At 38.0% G+C, this 27,809-nt stretch overlaps 1 protein-coding gene across 3 annotated transcripts in view; it reads right to left on the bottom strand.

The window, feature by feature from the left end:
* The window catches only part of ZFAT (zinc finger and AT-hook domain containing), a 129,088-nt gene that overhangs the window by 32,666 nt on the left and 68,613 nt on the right, over positions 1–27,809 (bottom strand). For all 3 annotated transcript variants that reach the window (XM_040588799.1, XM_040588798.1, XM_040588800.1), the window contains exons 5-10: positions 19,510–19,660; positions 17,767–19,232; positions 16,377–16,609; positions 7,362–7,449; positions 3,392–3,541; positions 1,315–1,488 (exon numbers count right to left, since the gene is read on the bottom strand). In XM_040588799.1, the coding sequence (XP_040444733.1) occupies positions 1,315–1,488; positions 3,392–3,541; positions 7,362–7,449; positions 16,377–16,609; positions 17,767–19,232; positions 19,510–19,660 (2,262 nt within the window). The remainder of the gene's footprint in view (positions 1–1,314; positions 1,489–3,391; positions 3,542–7,361; positions 7,450–16,376; positions 16,610–17,766; positions 19,233–19,509; positions 19,661–27,809) is intronic.

Below are 27,809 nucleotides of genomic sequence, written 5' to 3'. Positions count from 1 at the left end.
ACCTACACACAGACACGTTTTTTTCAAGAAATAAGAACCAACTCACAGGTAAAAAAAAATCAACTTCTGTTGCTGAATTTCGCTATTTGGACATAACAGATGGTGAAAACAAAACAGAAAGGTTTTGAAATTAAACACTACGCAGGTTTTTTTTTTTTACAGCACCCTAAAAAGACACCTCTTTTTTCTTTGTATTCTAATCACGCACCAATCTCCTTTTAATTCAAACACAACTTACTCCTTCTCTCAGCCAGGAATCAGCTGAGAATTGCATTTGGTAAGTAAAATCTTGATTCTTGCATATTAAGTTTAGAAGTGTGTACAACACCTGCTTGTTATTGGCCAAGATAGTTCAAAATATTGGAAAGTACCTTCTGGATAATGAGTGATCTACTAACTGGTAATACTCCAGTAACTACATACTTCCTATAATATGTACCATATCAATCTAAAGGGTTCATGTCTTTCACTTATACATACAGATACAAGCATACATAAAAATAAATACCTCTGATAGAAAAACATCACATATACTAAAAAGATGTAACAGAGCATTGTGTGCTTTCTGTGAAAGGATAACGCTAATTAATACCCGTATTTTTCCAAAAAGAACTGAAATGAAATGGTCAATAAAGAGCTGAATGATGTTTCACAAGGTTGCACGAGTAACAAAGATCAAGCTACTAAGTCATAATGAAGGTCTGTACAACTTACCCTGCTACATCATTTACTTCCATTTGATAATCACAGAGGAATAAAGCATTGTTGAAGTAATGATATAACATTTTCTGGATTTGCATTTCGCTTCTTTCTGTTATCATCACAGAAATATTAAAAGTATGGAGCAAATGCATGTGCTGCGTGTGTGCCTACAGAGAATACAGGCTCAGGCTTGCCCCTGGCTGACCAGTCCTGCAGACACAGAGCTGCAGCAGCCTTGGCCTCCACTGGGCTACTGAATTCAGCAACTCCCAACGATATTCCCAGAGAATAAAGCAGTAAGGGACTTTAACCATGAAACTATCTGTATTTTCGAATTTCTATTGAGAATAACAAATCTCTGTAAGAATACAAAGGGATATAAAGCCAACGTAAAATTTCAGAAAAATCAAGTATTCCAGAAAGAGCTGTCTTTCACAGAACTTCATTTTGCAGAAGTTTTGATTTATTTCATCAACAGTGTCTCCTGGGAATAAACAAAATTTTTGAGTAGCTCTTAGTGTTCAACTGAAAAATGCCTGTTAATAAGGTCTTATAGTACAGCCAGTATTTATAGCCCTAAAATAAACTTGAATTTAATAAACATGCACTTACCATCAGCGGTGTGAAGGAGTTTATGGCTCTTCAAAGTGCCTTTTGATTTGAACTTTTTCCCACACATATCACAAAGGTGCGTTTTCTCTGTGCTGTGACGATTCATATGGGCTTTCAAGTTACTTTTGCTGCGAGTGGCATACTCACAGAGAGAACATTTGAAGGGTTTGACACCTAAAAATAAAAAAAATATACTATGAAACAAACAAGCTGTACTTTTAAAATGAGAGGGCAGTCATTTGCTTGAAAGAAATTTCAGATCATGAAAGTAACATGGATAACAAGGTCAACATTTTAAAATTTGCATATCTGCATCTACGAAATTTCACCTATAGCTTCTACGTAAATGATAGCAAGCTCTTGACAGCATCATTTAACTTACTAAGAGAAAGGAGGGTTCTTTTAGAATTAAATGCTTCCCTATTGAAGCCAGGTACTTAGTTTAACCAAGCAAATACTAGCATTTTGGTCTTGGTGTGTCCATCCTTCATTTAAAAGTAGAATCCAGACTACATAAGTTGATGCGGAGCTGGTGTACATACCAAATCTCCCTCTAAAAGTCTTCAGATAACTATCATTCTCTACTTACTGCAATAAAGAATGAAGAAACCTCTTTCAAGGAGGACTGGTTCATTAGGTAGTTAATATGTAAGCAGAAGCTAAATGTGCAAAACTGTGTTTTATTGTTAATTAGTGTCAGATTTGCTAACGGCTCACACGGTAGTACTTTTCCCCCCACCTCAGTAAGCACTTACAGTTTCACTTCTCTCAAACAGTCCAAAGCATGTAATAGAGAGATACACAGTATGCCATCTAGCAGAAGGTCTACAAGAACAAAGTAAATCCTTCAAAGAAAAGTTGAATAAATATGAACTGTCAGAGTAGTTCAACAGTTTCATGAGGCTCTGGCAGTTTTAGATTGATATTCATGACCTTAAGACTACATTTACAAGCATGAGGAATTACAGCCTACTTTAAGCAGACTTGATTGCACACTTTGATTTGGGAATAAATTTCTATTCACCTCTTTCTCCTGCCAGTTAGATGAAACGGGTCCCAAGCTTTTCTGGCAGAATAAACAAACTGTATCTATGGAATACACAAGTAATTGCTGTAAGCCTACAATCCTGCATTAAAAACTCCTTAATGGAGTAAAGGCTGGTGCAGAGGACTACTGCTGTAGTGCACATGCAGGTAAGCTCATAGTTAAAGCATTCAAACAAATAGGCAGTACGAGCATATTTGCGTGGGCACACTTTGGAACCAAAGTATCAGCCTGCGTGTACCAAATCCCATCATCCCCTTTAGGCAGAGGGATGGCTAAAGAGTCCAAAACCATGCTCAATCATCATAGAAAATTTGCTCCATAGATCGTTAACTGACTAAAGAGAATACGGGTGGTCTTCCACCTGTCATAAAAATAGACAGAATAGGTAGACACAAGATTTTACTGGGCATAGATTTTAAGTTCAAGGGAGTTTTATTTAACCTGTGTGTTGCTGTATTTCTGGAATTCCTCCCTGAAAAGACACAGATATGATCAGCATTATCTTATGGGGGTTTTGTTATTGCTTATGTCTGTGGCAGCTAGCTGCCACGCTCCGCACGATTTAATTAAAATACACACAGAATTTATATGTATACATTAAAGCAACTGGATTTCAATTGTTTTACTAATAGATTTCCAGACCAAGTATTTCTGGACAAATGTAAAAGGAGCAGCAGTTATTCATTAGAAGACACAGAAAATTATTTGATTTAAGAGACTGAGCACATATTTAATTCACTCCTCCTTATGCTATTTATTATAGAATACTTTACAGAAGGTTTATGAATGACTTTTGGAAAAAACCTCAATGAGAAACTTACAAATTTTATAAAACATTTAGGCTGTCTATTCATGTATTCAGTTCCACATGTGATCCAGAATCTATTAAACTAATTATTCAACCTTCACTGTAGCTTAAAGTTTTTGATTCAGGTATAGCAATAAATTTGAATTCCTTTTTTTGTCAGCAACACTTGTATGGAATATGAGACTGACTATATGCCCAGAAGCTTAAAAGCAGAGTTTTACCTTCATGAGCCCAAATATGACGTTGAAGGTCTGATCCATTCTTCATAAAATAAAAATCACAGTAGGGACATTTCACAGCTCGTTTTCCAATAAGTCCTTTCAGCTGAACTCTTCTGCCAAGAATCTCAGAAATAGTAGTCATTGAAACCTCTGAGAGAAATGTAAAAGGTAATAAAAACCAGAAGGACATGAGGGAATTTGTTTTGTAAGTAATATTGAAGAGCGAGATCCTGATTCACTCCAACTTTTTCAAAGCTCTGCTTCCCCTACTGCCACTCAGGTAAGACCTGAGCAAAGAACATAAGGACCTTTTTTCCTTTAGGGCTTCTAGGATGTTCTGTGCTCTCTCTCCTGACCTGTGTACTCAGTGTCCCCACTGCCTGATTAAGAAAAGATATTTTAAATATAAAAAATCTTGGGTGTGTCACAGGCTTAGAAATAATTTTCCCACTATGAATTTTCCCAATATACTTATTTGGCGCTTTTTCTATCAATTATTTTCAAAAGATTTTATTCAGGATTTCACCCCAGATTGCCAGATGTCAAGGATCTGAAGACAATTCATGTCAGCCACAGCTGTAATAATGAGAATGCCTGATAATCAGAAATGTTAAAGGAAAAAAAACAGACTCACAGAACAAAAGTGACTGGAAGGGACCTCTAAGGTCACCTGCACCAAGAAGGGCCAACTTTGGAGTTCCAACACAAAGTTACATCAAGTTGCTTCAGGTCATATCCAGTCCTGTTCTGAACAGGATGGCAATTCTACCACCTCTCTTGGCCCATTCAAGTGTTTGATGACCTTAGGAGTCAAAGTTAGTCGCCTAGTTTCTAACCTGAATCTCCTTGCTTCAACTCATGTCCCTTCACTGTACAGTTCCAAGAAGATTCTGGCTCTGTCTTCTTTTTAATCTCTTATTAGGTGGCTGAAGACAGCAATTAAACTTCCTCTCCCAGCCTTTGATTATTCAGGCTAAACATGTTCAGCTCTCTACATTTTTCCTTCATATGATCAAATATCTTAGTTGTCACAGTGAAAAAGCTCAAAATAATGAAGTTTAAATTAAAATGTCCCAAACACACATAATGAAAACATTGTCAAATGCTTTAAAAAAAATAAATCAAATTACTCAATGCATTTCACAGTAATAAAATGCTGTCACTTGACTCAATGAAAATACAGCACTCATGCAATCTAAACATTAAGTATGAAAGCTGGTGACTTATTATGCTCAAAATCTTGTAAAATTTTAAAGTTACAGTCTAAACTTAGATTCTTACCAAATATGAACTGTTATACCTAGTCTCGTGATGATAAGTCCCAGAGTGGAATCAAAAATCCTGCCTGAACTCATATGAACAAGGAATCCAACTTCAAAAGGGAAACATAAAAGCCCATGAACTGAGCATAGATATGTTCTAAAGGACCCCAAAAAAGAAAAAAAGTCTGAACCTGCATCTGCCTTCTACGGCTTATATCCTTCATTCGTGACTGCAGGCTAGTATGTCTGCTCAGTCGGGATCTATTAAAGCTGATGCCTCTCATGTCTCAGGACTATTAACAAATATCATATTAAATCAAGACAATGGATGAATAGGTAGATCATTCTGAGAGCTGGAACCAGAATACGAGACCTTTTACTGATGAGTACCCAAGTCATCTGGCAATAAAGCCAAGCTCTCTTATCTCTTTGGTTTGAAATACTGCTCTGTCAAAGTCCACAGAAATTTTTGTCCCACTATATTCATGGGACCAGAATTCAACTCCTATTCTCTGCACACCTAGAAGAGGAAAAAAGTACTGTTTTATTTCATACTTTCTAGTTGATGAAATGGAAGAGACAAGAGAGGGGTCATGCTAAATGATATTAAGAAATGAAGGAGAGAGGAGCCCCAGAAATAGCATTTTAATGATAAATACGAAAGGATTTCAGTTTAAATTAATTTTTGATATGTGGTTTTAAAATTCAATTCCTTTTAACAGTATTCATTTTTCCTCTCATCTTTACTCTTTTCCATTTACATTTTTAAAAACAATTGCACTCATTTCACTGCGGTACTTGATCGTTTATACCATCAGACCCCTCACATTCATTTGGCTTGTAATTAAGTATGTTGTACGAATAAAGGATTTCCTCCTGATTACAAGAGCAGCATGCACAGGAAAAAGATTTGTGCATTAATTCTCCTCCATATACTACAACAGTGTTGTTGCATAACTACTGCATAGGCATATCAGATGTAGCATTTCTTTAGTACCATGGAGATATATATAATAAATCTGGTATTTTGCTTCTAAGTTCTATTTGCCTGCGCTACATGAATTAAAAATGAGGACACAAAGTAATGGGCTGTGCAGATTTTCTTTTTTAACCTTACCACTATTATAACCCAGAGTTAAAAAGAACCCACTTTCCTGGATCAAAAAAAAAATGTACACTATACTTTTAAAGGGATTCAGATACCAAACGAATTGTTCCAAAGTATTGTTCAAAAGCACGAGCTCAGCACGTCAGGGCTCCAGTTAGCTGGCACTCCTGGACCCCCGACACAGCACACAGTAACAATTCAGCAGACAACGGACCAGTGCAGACCAATGGCAACTTGTAAGGGTGCAGTAGGTAAGGTGCTGCTCGTTTACAGATCGCATTATTTAGGGAGGCCTCCTATACTCCCTGGCTGAGACAGCACAAAGGCTTTATAGGCACAGCTCCCGAGATTCCATTTCTATGCTCACTGGGTGACCTAACTCCCGACTACAGTATAGCACAGAAGCCTTTCCTCATCTCAGTTTGCTGCATCAGACATGTCCCCTGATGTATGACAAGCCCTCCAACCACACTGTTGTAGAGTGGTCTGCAAATAAAGAGGTTTGGTCACTGAAGAACTAAACTGGGAGTTAGTCGGAAATTCAAGGGAAGGAAATTGTTTAAAACACGGGTCTAGCACTACCTAGTGGCAGTAGGAGCGTAAGAAACTACTGCTTTACCTGGTATGTTGCATTTCTGACAAAGGCAAGAAAAGTTACATCATTTTCATTGGATTTTTTCTTCCCCAAACTCAGTTTGAGCATGGCCGGTATTTTCTTTCTTAATATCAAATTAAGTCGGGTGAGAAGTGCCACGCTAGACGAGTTAATTACAGTCTGCTGGCCGCTGCAGTCAGCCTTCCTATCGCACGTAACGCCGGAGGAAAGTACAGACACAGCAACGCGGCTCTGCCGAGTGCACATCAGCCAGGCTTAAACCAGGCCCCGCACCGGCCACCTGAGCATTTGGGAAAGGATTGTTCACTCAGGCACAGCACACCGGCTCCCCGCGGGCACCTCCTGCTGTGCTTGCACGGATAAATCAGGGCACTGGAATGCACAGTGTGACCCGGGGTATGACCCAGCCAGGCTTGTCAGCTCCGGCTTCACCCTGGGCACAGCACATCACAGCTGGCTCCCCGACGAGCCGGGCCACCGAGCCCAGCGGGCCCCGCAGGTGAAGCCCAGCCACGCACTAATGAGCCCGCACAAAGGCAGCTCAGCGACCTCTGAATTCATGTCAATCACCGACAGACAAAATAACGTGCAATAATTGCGTTTCTGTCACTTTATGGATGGCCAACAGGATTTTTATGTCCCATGGGCTGTTACAGGATGTCTGTCTGTATGACTAGTTCCAAACTTCCCAATGCTTAATTTTAATTCACTTGGGTCCTCCTTTGGAATTGAGTTCTCTGCCAGATGAAGATAGATTTCTTAGCGCAATTACCTGATATACTCCACAACACACAAGCTGGAACAATGACTTTTTTCACTCTAAATTCTAAAATCTGCAGACCCAATACAATTCTTACTCTAAACCAGTTAAATTAGACATAGACTCGGCTCTTTCTGTGCAATGTAATCACATTACACTGCTCGCTCTAAATCTTTAGCCATTTAATCCAACAGACTGAGAAATTTTCCTTGATTTTTTCTTACCGGGGTGATTTGTCTTGATGTGAGATTTTATAAGTCGATCTTCAGAAAATGACTTCTCACACACAGGACAGGAATAACTCTTCTTATCCTTAAGGGAGAAAGAAAGAAAGAGAGAGATTGCATTATCAGTCCAGTGGTGTAACCACTGCAGTCATTATTCAGTAATACATGGTTCTCAACAAAGTTATAATAGAAGGTTCAGTTTTTAAGGAAAAAATGAAGATATTTATAGTGAAATAAGCGCAGGAAAAACATTAAAGTACTGTAAACATATTATTAATCTTCATAAATGAAGGGCTCCAAGTTATAGCACATGAGAATATGCACAATAAATGTAAGCATTATCTTGACTGACTTTAGAGAATCAAGAAGCAAAAGACCAAGTCACATAACAGAAGAGAACACATTTGATATAAGCAGTAATATTCAGGGGGTTTCCATTTCTTTCACAAGTCCACCCTTCTGAAACCTAAGGATCAGTTCTCATTACTCTGAAGATATCTACCATATGTGTATTTATAAAATGGCCTGAAAATGAGCAGAAGAGTCAACAATGACAGACACCATGACTTATTCAGTGTCTGCATTTCTAACTAATTTATAAATATCCAGCACTTTATATATTACCAATAAAGTATTATTCTAGTATTTTTTTTTTAAAAAAAAACAACTTACAGACTACTCTGGCTTTTATCAGTGGCACTGATATTATAAAACATTTAGCACCATTAAACAAGTTGAACTGGAGAGTTTTGATTCAACTTCTTCCTATAAACAATTTAAGTGTAATTGTAATTTCAATGTTTTTACAAACACGTCAAACTCCACATAAAAAATGTAGGATTTTTCTCCATTAAGTGTTAAATTACCCTATTCAAAACAATCTTTGCTGCTTATTATCTAAATTGAAGAAGTTTTTCTTTCCAGAAGCACCTGCTGACACAACAGACTGGATGCTCAATCAAATGCGTGCATCATCTAGTCACCTCTGCACTGACCAGATTAACACATGAAGAGATTATCAAAACAACAGACGGAGTGAAGTCTAGTCAGTCCTGACAACTAGGCAGGTAGCCAGATAACACGTTACCTGGTGGGAGATGTGTCCCTACCAAATTACCAAGAGATCACTGTCAAAAGGTGAGCTGAAGCTACAGAACAGATATTTCACTAGCTATTTCAGGACAGAAATCTTCCTGAAGAGCATGAAAGGAAGATTACTGTATCAAAGAGATAGACCCCCTCTTTTTTTTTTTTTTTTTGTTTTTTTTGTTTTGTTATGAAAGGGAAATTTGTTATGTATGTATGTATGAAATTTTGTTATGAAAGAGAAATTTGGATGTAACAGGAGAATAAGGATCCTAGACTTTACCAGTTTCTGACCTGAGACCAACCAGCATCTCTGAATAGCGAGGAAAAATGTACAAGTGGGCTATTATTGTCTGTATGCTGCAGTTATACATCTATAAATGGACATCTCAATTAAAAGAAAAGGAAAAAATAAAGCATTTTCATGGCAAATAGGCTTTGGAATAAGATGCAGGTATTTGCATTCAGTCTCATTTACCTCTGAGAAAGAAATTCCTATGTTGAAGTACCTACAAGTTAAAACCAGAAGTAGCAATAAATAATTTTATGACAGTAGGATAGGGGATATGAAGCTTTCATCACCATTGATATGGCAACGGCATGAGGAGAGTTCTGCCTGCGCTGTTAGAAGGTCATTTGCTCCTGTGAGAATACTTATACCAGGGGCTGGGTATAGAAGCTTCTAAAGGATTACCACCCTGAGTAAAGCAAGGACAGTATCTTGCTGTGATGGAGTTGGGGCAGTCACCATCTTGAGTCCTGAGAATCTCAAGTGAAGCAGGGACAGCAGAGAATAGTAGCTGGTTTTTGGAAGAAGAAATTCAAGGAGTCTACAATGCTCCGTGAGCAAGATCTTCTTGAGAAAAAGCTGTTAATTTGTGGAATTAGGTTCTCTCAAATGTTATCACCTATTATCCCTAAACCTGCTGCTGATGATTTCAGACTTGCACCTGAACACATTACTCAAATGAAAATTAGTAGATCAATTCTAATAAAACTCTATAGCAATGTTGGCACCTTTTCAAAGACTGGGTTGCATGATCACATTCATGTTGTGGCACACGTACGAAAAAATAAGTGCAGTATCATTTAGGGGATATTGAGGGGCCCGCTGAAATTTGTTGACAGATCTCACTCTGCTCCTCAAACTTGCTATATAACTGTTTCAAAATAGACAATAAATAAAGAATTAGTATACTTTTAATGTACAGTTGGGTATTGCTGGTCTTTAATACTCACTGTATTATTTCTCATTGTGTCCAGAACACTAAGACAAATACACCTTGCTGTTTCATAAAGTTAAATAAGCCAAAAAAAAAAAAAAATCCTACCACTCCACACACAGTACTTTAAGTAAAATATTGTAATTGTGACAACCTTACATTCTTGCTAAGAACCTTCACAAAGCCAAGACTACAAGCCTGTGCCTGAGGGAAAAATCAAAATCATCAGTAAATGCAACAAGAGCTATAGAGCAACACGAAAGCATGGGCACCAAGAACACGTCTTTCCACATGACAATGGTAACACAAATTTTCAATAACAAACTAATCCCACAGCTTTCTTCAGGGAGTTAGAAAGTTATCTATACCAAGTTCTGCAGTAAATGATCTTCCAGAGGGGTATCTTTTGTAATGTAACAAACAGATCGTGCTTCTGAGCACCGAGTCCCTTCAACATGGATCTGTCAAGCTCGTCTCTCACAGAAAGCACCCAGCTGAAGCCAAACCTTTCACTGTTGTTTCTCCAGGCCAGTGTCACAGACTTTTTGAGCTTATATTATTAGTTCTGAATGTTTATGTGTACTTCTGTTGCTGCTCTGAGAGCTGTGCGACAGTGCTAGTCCTTCAGTGTAATCCCATCACTCTCAAAATCAGTTTTAAGAAATCCTCTGCTGCAAACAAAATATTTCATAGCACCCAGGTCACAACACAAAGCCCCAGAGGTCTCTCCCACTAGAGCTCCAGCTCTTCAGAGTGCCCTTGCCATGGGTGATGGCAGAAGCACTTTCAAGGACTCAGGCTGAGGATACAGTAATACCTTCATCACATTCTCAGCATGCAAGCTTTCCTCTGGTTAGAATAAAAGTTATTATCCTATGCCTTATCAGAGTGCCTGCCTTTTAAATGCCTTTGAGGTGTTTTTTTTTTTTTTTTAAGGACACAAAGAGAAGTGAAGTATCAAGGGAGCTGGATTTACCTTTGTTAGACACCAGCTGCACAGTCCAATCAGCTACTTAAATTTCAAAGTCCCTTCCACACTTCCTGAGACTTGCTAAATCCCCGTTAGCCAATTTGAGAAAATACAAGAAACTTAAAATACTTCTGAAAGTTAGCTCCGTGACTGAAAGTACTGTTCATGTTCCATGAATCAGGAATTAATTAGGTTCATAAATATTCTTACCCCTAGTGAAAAAAATTAGTCTAATAGTACCACAGAATTTTCTTGTTTATGCTATGTTCCATTATAAAATAACATCACTGACATAGGAACCACAAAGTCTTTCTATACAAATTAATTAAAATTATTTATAAATTAATTGAAACTCATCATGCTAAGAAAGCATCAGTTATATTGCATATACCAATTTATAGCTCTCTGAAGAGAACTTTTTTCCTCTGTTTCAAGATAATTCAAGGGGCAGGTGTACTAGTATATGTTAGTACACAGTCATGAAAAGAAAAATGAAAAGCCTCTGTATATGTAGCATTTATACCAACAGAACTCCATGAAGTTTACTTAATGAATCAAATATACTATGACCTCAACTGCAAAACATCAGAAACAGCAGCTATTCTACTGCACTCATCAAAGAGACACTCTATGACACAAACATCTTCTCATTTGAAAATACATGAGTACATATGATCATGTATTATATGATCTATACAGCAATTTTGCCACTAATTTCAAAAGAGACTGTGTGAACTCCCGACTGCTTTGTTATCAGTTTCATTGACAGTGTACAATTAAGACCACAGCCATAATAAAAAGTGTTTAGAGAATTAGACAAATATGTTCTAGAAATCAACAATCTATTCCACTCCTTTTAGTAGTAGTGACATGATTTTATGAGCAGAAAACTAAGCTCTCTTAAATATTGATACTCTGAGAGCATTTCCAGCAAAAGTTCCCATAACTCAATTAACGCAACATTTGATTGTATAAGTTCATAGAGGAACAGAGAAACAAAGCCTGCTCCTGCATCTGCTCAGATCAATAAATTAATTAAATTTCATTTCTAACGCCTATGGGAAGAGAATTAGGCCCTTGAGTTACATATCCAATGAGTGAAGATGTCCAGAAACGATGCTCAAATCAAAATTTTCAAGAAAGATTCCCAAATTAAGCTGACGTCCTATTAAAATGCAACTTAGCTAAAAGGATCTGATATACCCAGGAGGCGGCTGTGCACACACGTGAAGGAGGCTACAGGAAAATTTGCAAATGGTTAGACAGACTTTTACAAAGCCTGGCAAGCAGCAGAAATCACAGCTCACAAAATGACAAGCACCTGCATACAGCATTACTTAAGCATTTTTTCGTGAAATAAGCACTAGTAAAAATGAATGGCTAGCTGACATTCATTACAGAAGCAAGGGCCAAGAACAAAAAGGCATTTTCCAACTGAGTGCCTGACCATTAGATCATCGATTTTTTGGTTAATTCCTTTCCAGTACCTTGCATTCTCTACTATGTAGTGGCACTGCTCCAGAGGCAAAGGTATCACAGCCAGACCAGAGATGGCCTGAAAATTAGCACTCCTCAGGAAGGGGAAATAAGCAATCAGAGCTCAAGTATCTCACTTCCTACTGAAAGCGATAACTACGCTATTACCTGAAAGGTCAGCAGCATTATGAAATTTCTAAGCATCCTTCCAAAGACAAGAACCGTTTCTATCCTGAAATGTACGTGAAAGCAGACATCGGCACCGGTTAGCAAGTGATGGTTCTGGGTCTGAACTCCAGTTTTATAGAGGTGCTTATCTTGCAGTATCAATTACATATATAGATTTAAAATAATTTCAGAGACAAACCTCTCCATGATGTTTATCTGTTTAGCATACCGAGTACTGTAAAACCCAGTGGAGGTTGTAAACAAACACTGGTACCTACATCAACATTGTTCAGTTCCACAACCAGTCCCTGACGTTACCACTAGCTCATTCGTAACTAAATTATTCAAAAGTCATTATAAACAGCCCATGCCTTTCCTAGATAGTATGTCATTTATGTGATTCACACGTGTGGTGGTTTAAACTTCTAAAGAGATCCATAAATGCCAAGAATCATCAAAAACCACTACACAAACCTTAAAGGTAAAAGACAGGTACTGAAAATTGGAGAATATACACAAAATTTTGGAATGTTCAAGGCCAGGCTGGATGGGGCTTGGAGCAACCTGGGCTAATGGAAGGTGTCCCTGTCCATGGAAGAGGGGTTGGAATGAGATGATCTTTAAGGTCCCTTCCAACCCAAACCGTTCTATGATTCTATGAAAATGCTGGTTTTGAATCAAGCTGAGCCTCAATTCCCAGACTTCAGAAGTAGAAATCTTCCCTGTAACAGTGTGTAGCAAACACAGAGGCAAGAAGCAGCACATACGCATTCCCCACCATCATCCCCCAGGGAACAGAGAATCCCAAATTCCGCACAAGACTTGGATGGTACACAGAAAGTATGATGGGTGGCCATACACTGAGCAACAAGGACGAACAGTAAACTGCTTTTTAATAACCATCATGTATCCTGTTCACCAAATAATACAGGGATCCAGCTGAAAAGCAGCCAGCAACAAAGTACCAAAAGATAAGCATCCATACAAGGAACTGAACTGAGATTTTAACATCACCTATCTCCAGGGAAGCTTTAATTTTAATATTTATTAAGAACTGATTTTGCAAACTGAAATCAACATTAAAGTTGCTTCCCACATGTAATTGTGCACAGTTTGTTAAAGTACTATATTTTGGAATGAGTGCTCCTGTTCAGTGAGGTATGCATTAAGTAAATAGATCAAGCAGTGGGCACAAAGGCCAATATGAGAACTGCCAAGATTAGTTACTGAGTAAATTCTAACACATTAATTTTTCAAGCCATTCAAATACTCAAATATATTTGAAAGTAAGCATCAGCAAGCATACCTCTGAAAGATCTCGCTGTCACAGTGTTTTTAATTATGAAATGCATTTTCTCGGTTCGGTTTAGTACCATGAAAATGATCCTGTTGGTGGGAGCTGTTGAACATACATCACACTTGAAAAGCAGTACTTATGTAAGGATATAGGGTATCTAATTTTAGCCTTTTTTTTTTTCTTTAGTAGCCTCAGACATCATTTACTCAGATTTTTGCCATCAGATGGACATCATGAACATAATACATTCAAAAGCAGCTTAAAAGAACGTCTATTGTGAGCTTTCTGCACATTTCATAACAAATTCAGATTCTGTTCAAAATATCTACAGAATTGGGGGACAAAAGGAGGGAAAAGCATTCCCTTTTGTGTCACTGGCTCTGTTTTGGTTTTTTTTTAAAGCTGTCCTGCAGTTACAAAAGACTAGCACTTAAGAGGAGTAGGAGGTAAGTGTTCTCTTCTGTTCCAAACACCTTTAAAGTTACTTCAACTGTTGCAAATATTGGCCAAAAGCATACAGAAGACGACCTGAAACCACTAGGCACTGTATGGTAACAGCTTTTTTAAGTAGCTACATGGAAATTGTCCACATCTGGGGGGAAATTAACATAAATCCCTAACTCAAAAATCACATTTTGCTATTAAAAGGAAGTGTAACAACGATATTTATCACAATACTCTAAGTGAGTTGTGATGTTGCTTTCTCAGGTGATGAGCAGGAATCTGTCATACATGGTGTGTTCTATCAAGGCTGCGTAAGATTTATTTACAAGACAATGCCAGCTAAAACCATAGTGTTTGTAGAGAGCTTTATAGCAAGTGCGGGAGGCCACGATGCCTGTGAAGGACCTTGAAGGCTAAAGAAGAAAGAAAGTAAGATAAGGTTGGCTGAACGCCTGGAAGAAAAATGGGATATGAAGCAAGGCCGGAGTGGATGCGCGATGCCACGCCGGCAGCTGCCTGAGAACATGAAACTCACAGAGATAAGAAAGAAGAGAGAAAAAAAATGCAACAAGTTCAGTGTGTTTGTAGCTTAGTAATTAACCAATTATATGTAGCCAAGAAGTGTGTGAACAGTATTGATTAACCAATGATATTTTGGTACGTTGCGTGTGAACAACAAATGAGGATATATAAGCGTGGGTTTGGGACTAATAAAGGGTCTTCTGGTCAGATTCAGGAGTCCGTGCCTCCATCTCCTCAAGTGCTGTGTACAGAATGGAGAGGCACATCTGTGTATTTCCTTGTTCTTAAAAGGACAGAAGAGTGAATGTTGCAATTAAACAACTGGTATTTTCTCCTCTGCTGGACTAAGAATAAAAATAAATTCAGGAGAAAGGTAAATCACCTTTTGAAGTATTTTACTGCATAAATAATTAAAAACCCAAATTGCAAGGATGTCATTCATACCAGTTTTCTGGCATTATCAGTCAAGAAAGTTTAATTACAAATAGCACGCTTGTCAAACATGTTAAGAAAACATAACCTGTACTGTATTCCCTACCGGTACCTTCATATAAAATCATATGAGGTAATGTGTTCCATCTAAGCACTCCAGATGTCTTCAGGAGACTCGTCAAAACGAGACTAAAATCATTATGCTGGGAGAGCAGGCACTTGCCAAACACCCTTTCCTAGAGGTCAGTTTGGAACAAGAAGGAACTTACCTGTGTTCGTACACTGTGTGAGTGTACGCACATTATAACCTCTCTGGGTATACACAAGTCTAGAATGTTCCAGATCAACTACACCTTGCAAGCAGAAAGGATCCTGCCACGCAGTAGGAAAAGAAGTCCATGGTATGCAGACCTTTTCTGAGAATAGCTTAACCTATTTGGACCACTCAAAACAACAGAACAAAAAAAAACAAAACCAAGAAAAAGCCAGGCAACGCTGATGGAAAGAAAATGTTTTTTCTTAATCTTCCAAGAAAAGCATGTAAATAATTTCATTTCTAAAAAAGCATCTTAACAAGAATTAAAATCTCATTCCTTAGTTTTTAAAATATTTTTTATTCCGAATACCATAGCAGATTTTCAAAACCATACTTTTGAAACAAATGCAAGCAGGGTTGATGCAAAAAACATTTTCCTCAAAAGGTTATTCGTGTGGTAACATTGGATCAGAGCAAGATCACAAAGCAGGACCTTGCCCAAAGAGGGCTTCCAGTCAGCCATGCAGCCCCTTGCAGAGTCTCAAAGAAAACATGTAACAGGGCAGGTTGAAAGGATAGACCAGACCTGGTTTTAACACAATGGCATTCAGAGCTGGAAGGCTCAATGAGTAAGACAGGAGTCTTTAAAACATGATGTCTTCAGCTTTTTAACCAGAACAGAACATGACAGATGTGCAAACACTGGGGCTGCAACTAGTTGGAGCTATTACGAAAAAAAAAAAAAAAGTAATCCTTTTCAAAAACTTAAATTTCTGTTTATAGTAATTGAGGAACATAATTTACATTTCACCACAGCCATCTATTTATGAAGGAAGGGAATTCGGGTCTATGGAATAAAGTGAAGTAACAACAGTACCAGACTTCATTTCTCTCTCTCAAAACCCAAAGAATCTGACAGTACAGGGAAAACCTAAGGGAGAAAATGGATAAAGGAAATGGAAACTACTACGAAAGGGACCAAATACCTAATTGCTGTAACTCTTGTACTCCCTGCACAGAAGTATGCAGAGAGCGCTCGGGAAGAACTCTTACCTACATCTTCAAATATTGCTACACAATTCCAAACACTATGATGACACTGAATTTAGACAAACATACCATTTTGTTTGTTACTTACCAGTTCTGTGTGAACTTTAAGATGTGCCTGGAGCTTGTATTTATCTGGAGTAGAGTAGTCACAGTGTTCTGTGGGACATTTCAGCAAAATATTACTGTGTTTCTGAATGACGTGACGCTTAAGGCAGTTTTTGGTGATGGAAGAATAATTGCACTGAGAGCAGTAATATAAATGTTCTCGAGTATGCGTACGAACATGCATGTCATAATGCACTTGGTACCAAAACAACTTGCCTGAAAATAAAATCAGACATGAAGAAAGTAACTTCTAAACAATTGTTCGTGAAAATTCCATTACATACCCAATTTTCTTTCAGGGCAAAACACATTGTTTGAATCCTGTCCCTTTTGTCTTTAATAAAAACCTGTCCTAAAGACCCTTCATTACTGAAAATATGTTTACAAAAACCACTTTTGTCTAAAAAGACTGTGTCGTATGTCCTGAAACATCTTTTTCCCAAGGAAAAAGTCCTTTAAATCTGTTCTATACAAAGAATCTGAATGCAACTGTACACTAAAAGTCTATTAAAATCAATTTTCTTACTTCCTTTCGTGTTACTCATTCCTAAAAGCCTTTCTGACCTAATAGCACCAAAAAGTACATAGAAATTCATCTAATGTACAATGCTATGGTGTTTCAAACTTTTCTTTAAAACTTTGCTTCCTTTCCCTTCTCAACAATGAAGACTACAACATAAATCCCAAATTATTTCCTTTCCAGTTATGTAAACAGAAAAAATTACAATAGAATAAATGCGAATGGTGCGTTATTCCCATTTTGATAAATCCAAAAACCCAATTACAATCAGAATGGTCTTTAACTAATACTACATAATGACAATTTTCATCTCAAAAAAACTGGTCCAAATCAAGTCACAAAAATACACCAGTACATACATACATTTTGTACAGAATGTAAGTCATCATACATCCTCCCATATTATATGAAAAAGACTCTGAATTTTATACTGATCTGATAATAAGGCTTAAGCATTAAAGCATGGACTGATAAATGCTGATTGCATACCTCAATTTGCTGTGCTTGACCCCAGTGAAAATTATGAGGTGAGGAGAGGCATGTGGACAGAAATAATCTAATTCTATCATATTTCATATCAACAGAAAATTGAACCTAGCAAAACATTGCTTTGCTATACTCTGCATGTGGTCTTTTGAGAAGATTTCAGTCATTTCACACTATACAGCAAAGAATAAATCTTGCTGGACCCCAGATTCCATACTGAACCACAAAATTAATACTTCTACAAAGATACACAAATATATTGAACACTATAAAGCAGATGAGCAAAAAAAATGTCCCACTACCTAACAGTTAAAAAAAAAACCAACAAAACCAACCAATAGAAGAACGTAATTCTACTGCTCCTTACCACAATATTCACATTCTAAGTCTCCATAAACCTTCCTTATCCTCTCACACAACTCTGTGTTCATTTGTCTCTTCTGCAAACTCTCCAAGATCTGCATAAAGGCAACAGCTCCGCTCCCACTGTCCGGTGTAACTGTGTGAGAAGAGGCTGCCTGTTGGCTGATGGCTGCATCAGCCTCTGGTGCTGGCAAGGAGTTTGTGGTTTCTACAGAATTTTGAACTGGTGGATCGCTTGTTTCTGATTCACTAGAAGGAACAGACCGATTTCTCTCTTCAGAGACTGAAAGGTTCTCAGTCATTGCATTGTTGTGACTCAAATTTAAACTTCTGTCTTCAGACAGCAAAAGGTGAATTTCTTCACCCTGCTCATTTACAGAACTGCAGTGATCAACTTCCTCTTCATTTCCAGGAGGAACTTTTAACTCATCAGGACAAGTATCATTCTTCAGCAGAAAGCAATCTGACGCGACACAGGATTGAATGTTTGGGACTGCTATATCTGTTGTTTGACACAGCGTCTCCGTTACATTCTTGACCAAAGAATTTTCAAATTCTAACGCAAGAACTGTATCAATTTTTAAGTCACCATTATGTTGACCATTATGGTTTATATCTGCAGCTGTTGTTTCACCTTTACAAGCAGATGGTTGTGGTGTGTTAATGGCATCAGTACTCCTGACAGTCAATTCATCTGCACTTTGTGCTAGCTGTTCACCAAGGGCTTCTGGCTGGATATCACCTCCCGGTTCAAGCAGGCAGAAACTCTGATTGATAGAGCTGTTAAAAACAGAAGTCTCCTGCAAATCTGCGTGCACATCTTTGATGTGAGCACGGAGTCTTACAGAACTAACAAATTTCTTCAGGCACACAGAACACACATACACAAATGGGTGCTTTCGAACGTGAAGCTCAAGGGCTTGGTATTTAGTGGCTCCGTGACCACAGAGCTCACAAGCAAAGGGTCTTTCATCACCATGAACAAGCATGTGACGGTCTCGGTCAAGTTCATTTTTGAATTTGCGTTCACAAATATGGCAGTCATAAAGAAGTTGTCTTTTGCCCTCTCGTGTCATCAAGCGAAGCTCATCAAAAACATCTTTCACCTTTTTATCTTGAAGGTCATGTGTTTCCTTGATATGCTTGATCAAATTTTTAACATCAGAGTATTTTTTTTTGCAGAAGCGACAATGCTGCTTAATCTTTTTATGAACTCTTTCAATGTGGACTTTGAGATGGCCTTTGCTGAGGCAAGTGAACGTACAATAATCACAGCTGAACTTCTCCCCTGTATGTTTCCGCATGTGAACATTGAGGTTGGCTTTGATTGCACTGGCATAACTGCAATACGAACACTTGTAAGGTTTTTCATTTGTATGAATCCTCAAATGTGCTTGGAGGGAGTGTTTAAATTTGAACACCTTGTTACAGTATTCACAGGTAAAAATCTTCAGTTGAGTTGGCCCCAACCTAAAAAAACCCAAAACCAGTTATATATTACAATATTGAAAGTTGGTGACATAATTTGTCAAAATTTCCCTAGATATTCATAACGGACAGAAACATTCACTTTATTTTAAAACGGTATTCTCCACAGGCTTTTTAAATTCTACAAGTTATGCACAGATTATTTTCAGCTGTTCCTTTATTTGAAGGGCTCAGAAAATATTTCAGTTTCGTGAAAATGGACAGGGAAGCATTTCATTCATATTTTGCATGAACACAAATACAAGTACTTCAAAATCACCTGCTTGATTTCATTGCCTGTTCATATGGGGTTTGCTGAATGGCATATTCTTGATAACCTCTTCGTTGTGATGGGTCTTGACCTGTTGCCTCTGGAGCTGTGGGTTCACTTTCTTGCGGAGCAGCCTCAACGGGAACAATTTTTGTGGCTCCTAAAAGCAAGAACAAAAAATGCTCATTAAAAATATCATATCAAAACATGCATTGTCTATAACATAAAAGTGTAAAGAGAACATTAAACTCTGTAATCACTACTTTAATTATTTTAGTTTCTGTTCTTAAATTCATGCGCATAAAACGATGGATACACTTCCAGAGGATGTCAGTACTTACACCACAGGTCTGCTTAAATAACATGCCAGGACTAATGATTCTGAGGGTTACTCATGGTGCTTGATGTCTGCTGTTATGAGATACTGCATCCAAATACTTCAGCCTTTAAAAAACCTGTATCTTTTGACAATGAAATTTTAATTTTCCTGTTTCTGCCTCATAGCACGTCCTTTGAAAACTTCAGTCAAGCTGTTTAATCAGTTCCACAAATAGGGCTGGGGAAGAGATACTGTTTAGTTTGTATTTAAAAGTCTGCATATGTTTTCCTTAAATCTTTTACTGCTTATATTTCGGGGCATACTGCCATTCCCTCAGAATAAAAGAATATGTTCCATGTGCACTCCTCAATCTCTATCAGAAGCAGGAGTAAAGAGACCCTTTCTACTGGATTTCCAAAGATCAGACTCTGTCCCTCAAAGCTTTACAGACAATACAGGCAAAAATGAGCATATTTTGAGATGTGATCTATTTGAGATTATTTAGCTAGGTGTTCTTTACTTTCTGAGCAGTGACAAAAAAACTTAATGTCAGGCATCCGTAGTTAGCATTGAACATAATGAAAATTGATATAAACATTAATTTCCACTGGAAAAAAAACCCCAAACCTGATGCATACCAAACCAAGCCCCCATAATTGATTGATCCCCTCCTTTTCAACTTATCTGTCTATAATACATCTATACATGTGTTCAATGGGAATGCCATTATTTTCAAAAGTTGAATTTATATGTATTTGTATATTTACATACTTGTTCACATATAAATATTACAATTATATACGTATTTGTGAAATCTTCATGTTTTACTAACAAGTATTATAGAAAAATCTTGGAAAAAATAAATTTTGCTTTCTGGTCTGATAATGGAAAATTAATAGTAAATGAGACACACCATATACTAATTTACAAAAAGAAAACAAGACATTGAGTATGTAGTAATAGGTGAACACCCATCCATCCTAGGAAAAAAATATTACAGGACCTGTAATTAAAGACTGTTCTATCATACACTGGGGACAGGGAAGCACGAGAGGTCGCACATGAAAATATCTTTGAATTAAATAGTGAAGTTAACAACTTCAGGTAAAACTGAAATTTGGTAAGTTTCCCTTTATATTTTTTCCTGGATATTACATTAGTATCTGATCTCATTTCAATTCACCTGATTAGAAGGCGGGGGGGAGGGGTGGGGGAAGTACAGTACAACTTTGTGACAGAGGAAAGCATTTACAATAAGGATCACAGAAATCTGTAACATGAGAGCCTAGAAAGCAAAAGACAGAGTCAACATACTCAACATATTTTTAACAGATTCTGTTATTCATATATTCTCTATATAAAATGAAACATCTGAATAGAAAGAAGTTCAAAGAATGATGCATGAGCTTTTCCTTTAACAAAAGGATGAAATTAATACTTGCTCCATTGCAGAGCATGTTGCTGAAGATATTATTTACAAAATATATGCAGTATTAACATGCGGTCTCTGAAACAGCAATTATAAGAACAACAAAACTAAACCACAGAGAGTACAAAGTCCAAAGAAAACTAGCTGGTTAGCAAATTATTAAATCTAGTTTCCCTAAAAAACTTTTAGCCTGTAGACCACCAAAAAGCTTCAGGAAAAAGGCAGGTAGAGTATATGGGGAAAAATCAGAAATAAGTGGGGGTTACTCAACAACATGTGTGAAAGACTTAAAAGATATTAAGTGGGGGAAAGCAGTGCTATAGGCAAGGGAGAAAGATGGAGATCCTGTGGGTCCTTCAGAGTGATTTAAAGTGGGAAACTGAGATATTTTGAGAAGAGGCCATTTGGAAGTGTGTAAGGCTATTGCAGCCTTTTGTATCAGATGGGATGTCAGCCAACACTGCAACTAAACAGACTGTAATACCTCTGCCACTCACTGAACTGGCTGGATCTAAAAATGGCCTTTTTTGACTGGTGTTTTTTAATAATGCTTTCAGTTCTGTACTAAAGATTCTGCCAGTTGATCAGAACTGGTCTTCCAAGTTTTGAACCCGAATGTTATCAGAACATTTTAACTTCCCATTCCCTCTGTCACTCCCTCTCCCACAAATGCCAGGCTGTCCAGCAGGACCGCACCTCCCAAACTGTGCTGTAGTAGCCCAGCGAGACGGGAGCTTGTCATTACATATACAGGAGACATGGTTCAATCAGTGGGTTCAGTAGAAAAGTGATAAAACAGACATTAGACACCCGACTAGTGTTCCCATAGTTCAGCATTTCTAAAATAGAAGCAAATTCTTCTATATTTAGAAATATTCAGTTAAAAAAAATGGACCTTGAACTGCTCTGTATGCATGGCCAGCTCCTTCAGACCTCCCATTTCTGGAACGTAAGGCAGATCCTCAGTAACTGCTCTGCACTGAACCTCCTCTGTGCCCTTCTGCCTTGCAGGATGTTCGAGCACTTCCGGCTGAACTGTTTAACAGACTTTTGTGCTACCAGTGTAACTTTTCAATCACCTAAATTAGGTGAACTAGCTAAGTACTAACTCACCAGTATTTTGCATGCTTGGATGGATAGCAGACTCCAGGTCATCCTAGTATTACTGCTTCTAAATTCCCTCTGCAGTTAATAGAGACAAACGACTCAAAAACCTAAAGAGGGAGATCCAAGTCTTCAAACATACTGACAGAGTACTTACTCACAGTAGGCAATTATGTCCCCTCATGTTAAGTAGTTACTTCCTACCCTTAGAAGATACAGAAGCACTAAGAAACATTAGATGCCTCCATCCACTGGGGATGCTGCCTAAGTAGATGCCTCCATCCACTGGGGATGCTGCCTAAGTATGGGCTACTAATGACCCAGTAGCCACAGCAATCACTCCTGTTATCATAAAGTAATGACTAAAGCATATGCCCAGAAAGTGAGAAAATTGGTTTCTAGGCTCTAGGCAGCCTAGTAAGTAGTGAACCCACACATCTCACATCCAGAAAGAATGCTCTCAATATTCATGTCTCTAAAAGCAGCCACAGGCTAGGGAGAAGCGTAAGAGCAAGGGAAACGGATACAAGGTCTGGTTTTCCATTAAAAATACCATATGCCAATAAGGAAGATAAAAGCTTTCATAACTGTTTCCCTGGACAATCATTTCAAGAACACAAGTATCAGGAGAAAAAAAGAGGTTAACTGTAATGATCATTTATTTCACTAAAACCCTTCCTCCAGCACTATTCTATCTTTATTTTAAATGCAAAATGGACTTCAGTTTACTAGACTGATTTTATGCCTTTTGCTTTCCTCTTTTCAGTCAATATCATCTGTTCTAAATAAATCTGCTTTAAGAGTAATAAGATTTGAGTTCCTCATGACATTCTGACAGCAACTGCTGCAGATAAGCATTACCCAGCATGCCTTATCTCTGGCTCAAACTCAGTGATGGCCTCTAATCTCTTACAGTCTGCCCCTTGGAAAAGTAGCTTGCCCTTTACTACAAAGCTCTCCAAGACTTATCAACACCCTAAAAGGTAATCACAATGGAAGGAACGCTTAGGAATGGATCAGAAATAAAACAGGAGACAACAACAACCAAATTCCTACTAAAACCCAACTGAATTCCATGAACCTCCTACAACTTCAAGTACGGGCAACAAAAAAGGATACAGAAGAACCAGAAAACAGTAACAAAGACAAAATCAGAAGTATTTTGTTTGGAAAAGTAATATATACCTCAGAGACCTTCAGCTTGGAAGAGAGATAAATGCAAGAGGAGTATCAGAAAGACCTCTAAAATTAGCAATACTGTCAAAAAAGTGTGAATAGTCATTATCTCATAAACCATGAACAAAAAGTGGTTTGAAGAAATAAGCAGCCAGCAGTCTTAAAACAAAACGAAAGAATGTACCTTCCACCCTGTGTGTAATTAAATTATGGAACAATTACTGCACAATGTTACAGAGACTGAAAATATAAAAGCATTCAAGAAGGGATTTAGACAAATTAATAGATATGTATTAAATATGATGATCCAGATGCAACTACCAGCTCAGTGGCTGCCAGAATCTGGGAGGCTTTACACAGCAAGTTTCTTTCATCCTTCCTGTAGAGATGCTTCAAGCCACCTTTAGAGACAACTGATCTGACTAGATGAACCCTTATTAAAAAGAAAAAAAAAAAAAGCACTGTAGCTTAAGTTTTTTTAAAAAATTCATAATGTAGGTAATCTGGTCTGCATGGGTACAATAATTTGCTATGGGTATGAAGTAAATATTTGTTTCTTACAACCTCTTCTTGAAGGAATCTATTTTTTCAGTTTCTACAATACCATATGGAATGGGCTTCAAATGCATACAACCCCTGGTACGAGAGTTCTGAAAGTGAAACCAACAGAAACTAACCCTACCCACAACCCCCCAATGTTCCCCATGCAAACCTACCCCTCACCCCCAAAATAAAGCTTAAAAAAAGGCAAAACACCCTCTTAATATTTTTATAGGCTAGCTCACCATGAGGTTAAACACACTTTAACTCGGACAAAGAAATAGAAACATAGGCCTGTGCCTATAGGAATGAAGATTACTACCCCTTTCAACAGAGCTGGACATTAGATTGGCTGAGCTAAATCCATCTGTAACCCCACGGTAACACAGATACCTGCTCACATTCAGAGGGAAAAGCTCTAATTTTCCAAACCTTGCTTAATTCCACAACATCAACAAGGTTAGCTTTTCTCTAGTCCTCCGTCAACTACACATTCGTGATGCCTTAGAAATGCCAGCACAGGAGTTTACAAAGATCAAGAGGATCAGAGAAGGGATCTGGCTAAGATCAGCACCATGTCCCTCCTTTTGCAAATACATAATTAGTTTTTTGGTGGGCTTTACCACACAACTGCATGAACAGGCAAAACGATCCAAAGAACAGGAATGTGTGGCCAGGGGCTGGGGCAAGGGGCGTGACAGCAGCCTATACTTACTGTCCCTGCTGCTTTAAAAAGGAATACCCTGATCCTCCTCCTTTCTCCTGAGATACTCATTTGGTCACTACTTTCCCTCTTCCCACTTTTGAAACTTGCATGGCCCCAATGTGAGTCATTTCAGTAAGCAAAACTGGTAGAAAACAAATTATGACAAAGAAAATGTGTACGTGTGTGTGTATGCATATGTATGTGTATATATTTTAGCAGGTTTTCGAACCAGTTTCACAGGCTGACACAAGCACTAGTGCTGGTACACGAAAGGGGAAGTGAACCGTGAAATCAGAAAGAAGCAGGAAAGTTCCCTTGGCAACAGTCTGATATTAAATCCACTCAGATGTGTCATAAACCCACAACCATCGTTCCGTAAGCTACAAAAGAAGTAATCTTAAACAGAAAAGACTGTTATCAGTTACACTAAGTCAGTCCCAAAATAGTAAGCAAAATAACAGTATCCAATTTTCCCTGCTTCCTAAAAATCTCAATGGGAGAAGGCACCAACTGTTCATACTTGGGTATAGTAGCAGGGGAACACTGGCCTTTTACACATAGCGGTTCCGCAGTGGAAATCAGGGAGATAAAAATTGGCTGAGTGTTATATTAAGAACTTGTAGGGGAAAAAAATCCAACTCCTTTAGAAACCAAAAAACAATCAGCATCAATGTTTTAAATATTTCACACAATTTTTGCGTATCTTGAGCTCTACCACAAAAAGCAAGAATGGTACCATTGACTGTCTTCACAGGAACTTAAAAGAACTCTCCAAGTAACAATCTGAGTCTTTAAAATATTACAAGACACACAGAAAACCAATTTAAATGTTCAGAGTAGAATTTCCCCTGATTCAACCTAATTGAGCATGAATAATAAATTGGTTTTGGAAGCCTTGATAGTATTACAGAATTTAAACATGGGAAATAAAAAACATAAAAAAGCAGAAGACTGAATATTTGGCAGAGTTTATTCGCTGGTTCTTAAAAATAGACTATGAACAAAAGTATCTGCCATTCAAAACAAAGTAATTTTAGCTGTGCATATAATTGTAGTTCTTCGCTCTCATTCTTAATTCCAATGCTTACAAAAATATGTACTATGTTTAATCTGGTACCTGACATACGTGTTCACGAACACAGCATTCCCTCTCTTCAACATCTTTGGGTGCCTCTTGTTACAGAATCACAGAACGGTTTGGGTTGGAAGGGACCTTAAAGATCATCCAGTTCCCACCCCCCTGCCATGGGCAGGGACACCTTCCACCAGCCCAGGTTGCTCCCAGCCCCATCCAGCCTGGCCTTGAGCACTGCCAGGGATGGGGCACCTGTGCCACTGCCTCACTGTCGCAACACTCTCCAAAGTACCAGCTCCAACAAGGTCTTTTACCATCTCATACCAACATACTGGGCTCCTCCACCATGTGTCAAAAAGCTGTTGTCAATGCTCTGTAGGCACCCTCCTCTACCACATCACATGCTTACTACATTTTCTTCAATATCTGTATTTACTATTATTTCATTTACCTCTTTAGGTTTGTTTCCTAAGAAAATGGGTCTTTGATTGCACTGTCTACCATGTCTCTCCTTCCTCTCTTGAAAATTCTCCTATCCTCGCCAGAAATTTAAAGATCTCAAAGAGAAAGATTCTTACAAGGTTTATAAAATTCAGCAACTAGAGAGAGGAGACCCCAATTACAGGTCTTCCCAAAAGCCTTGAGGAAGGGAGGATCAGTGTATAAATCCATACAAACACCTATATGAATCCATCTACTAACACCTTCATGAGCCCCTTAACCAGCCATTGCACGCTCACGTTCGCCCATACAAAGGAGGACAAGAAGGCAGCATCACATATGGCAGTGATGGGAATGGGCACCAGGATGGGGAAAAAGCTACATGCAGGGTGGGAAAGAGGCAAAAGAGGTGGGAGACACAGCAGGAAAACGAGTGTCTAGCAACAGCTAGGAAAGAGCCCAGGGTTACATCACACGAGAGAAAGGGGCCTGCAGTTAGTGAAATGAAATGGCGCAGACCTCAAACCACCCTGTAGCTGGGTCCCCACACTTCAAGGGCTCACCAGTCCTCTTCCACTTTCCACTGTATTTACAATATCGCAAGACAAATTTTTAACAGCTCAGCTGAAGTCCAAAACCCTGTGTGATGTTTCTCAAACAGTGAATGTGAAGGTGTTTTTCACTTACCTTCTAAGCACGCAGGCTATTAGCAGGTGAGCTCATCCAGTTTCCTCTTACCATTGTAATTAGAAATGCATTTTAGCAAACTTTAGCAAACAAATGCAAATTCTGCATTTACCAAAAAGTCAAAGCATATCACAGATCTCAACATCAAAAGATATCGAACAACACAAAAAAATTCAGCTAACTTCCAAACTACAACAATAAAATAAATATATACATTGTAGTTGTTCTGAGAGCTGTAAGCAGAAGAAATACTCAGAAACGTTAGCAATAATGAAAAGGAGAACAATAAAACTGCAAAGCTGAAAATAAGGCACAGAACTGTTAAAAAGGGATCCTGTCAGTCAGGTGAGTGAATGGTTTATATAAACAGGCAAATGCACGTCTAATTTTAAAATATATAGTTTGAAATTACTCCAAAATCCTTTGATGAAAAGGTACTATAGAAATTTAAGGATTAAGAATATTTTAATCCTTTTATAGAGACTTTATTTGATTTGCAAATATACATACATATTTTCTGCCAAATTATTTGTATACAGAAATATTAAAGTTATATATATACTAAGCTGTGTGTGTTTTCATAAACAAATTTACATTTATCATAAATATATAAAAAAATCAAGAGCTGTAATAAAGATATTACAGGGGAAAAATACTTTCCTGTCCTTCGGACACTGTATTTTTCATTTTCTTCTTTAAAACTATTCACAGACTAAACATAACTGATGTTAATGCAGATAACTACATCCAGGTCCAGCATTTGTCGTACCTATGAAGAAATGTGCCGGCAGTTCTAAAATTATACAGCTGTCAGATACAGAGATTCTGTATC

Source organism: Falco naumanni, chromosome 3 (genome assembly GCF_017639655.2).
Source record: "Falco naumanni isolate bFalNau1 chromosome 3, bFalNau1.pat, whole genome shotgun sequence".
In the NCBI taxonomy this organism is placed as follows: domain Eukaryota; kingdom Metazoa; phylum Chordata; class Aves; order Falconiformes; family Falconidae; genus Falco; species Falco naumanni.
Note: the sequence above shows the minus strand (reverse complement) of the source record. Positions and strands in the feature narration are given on the sequence as shown.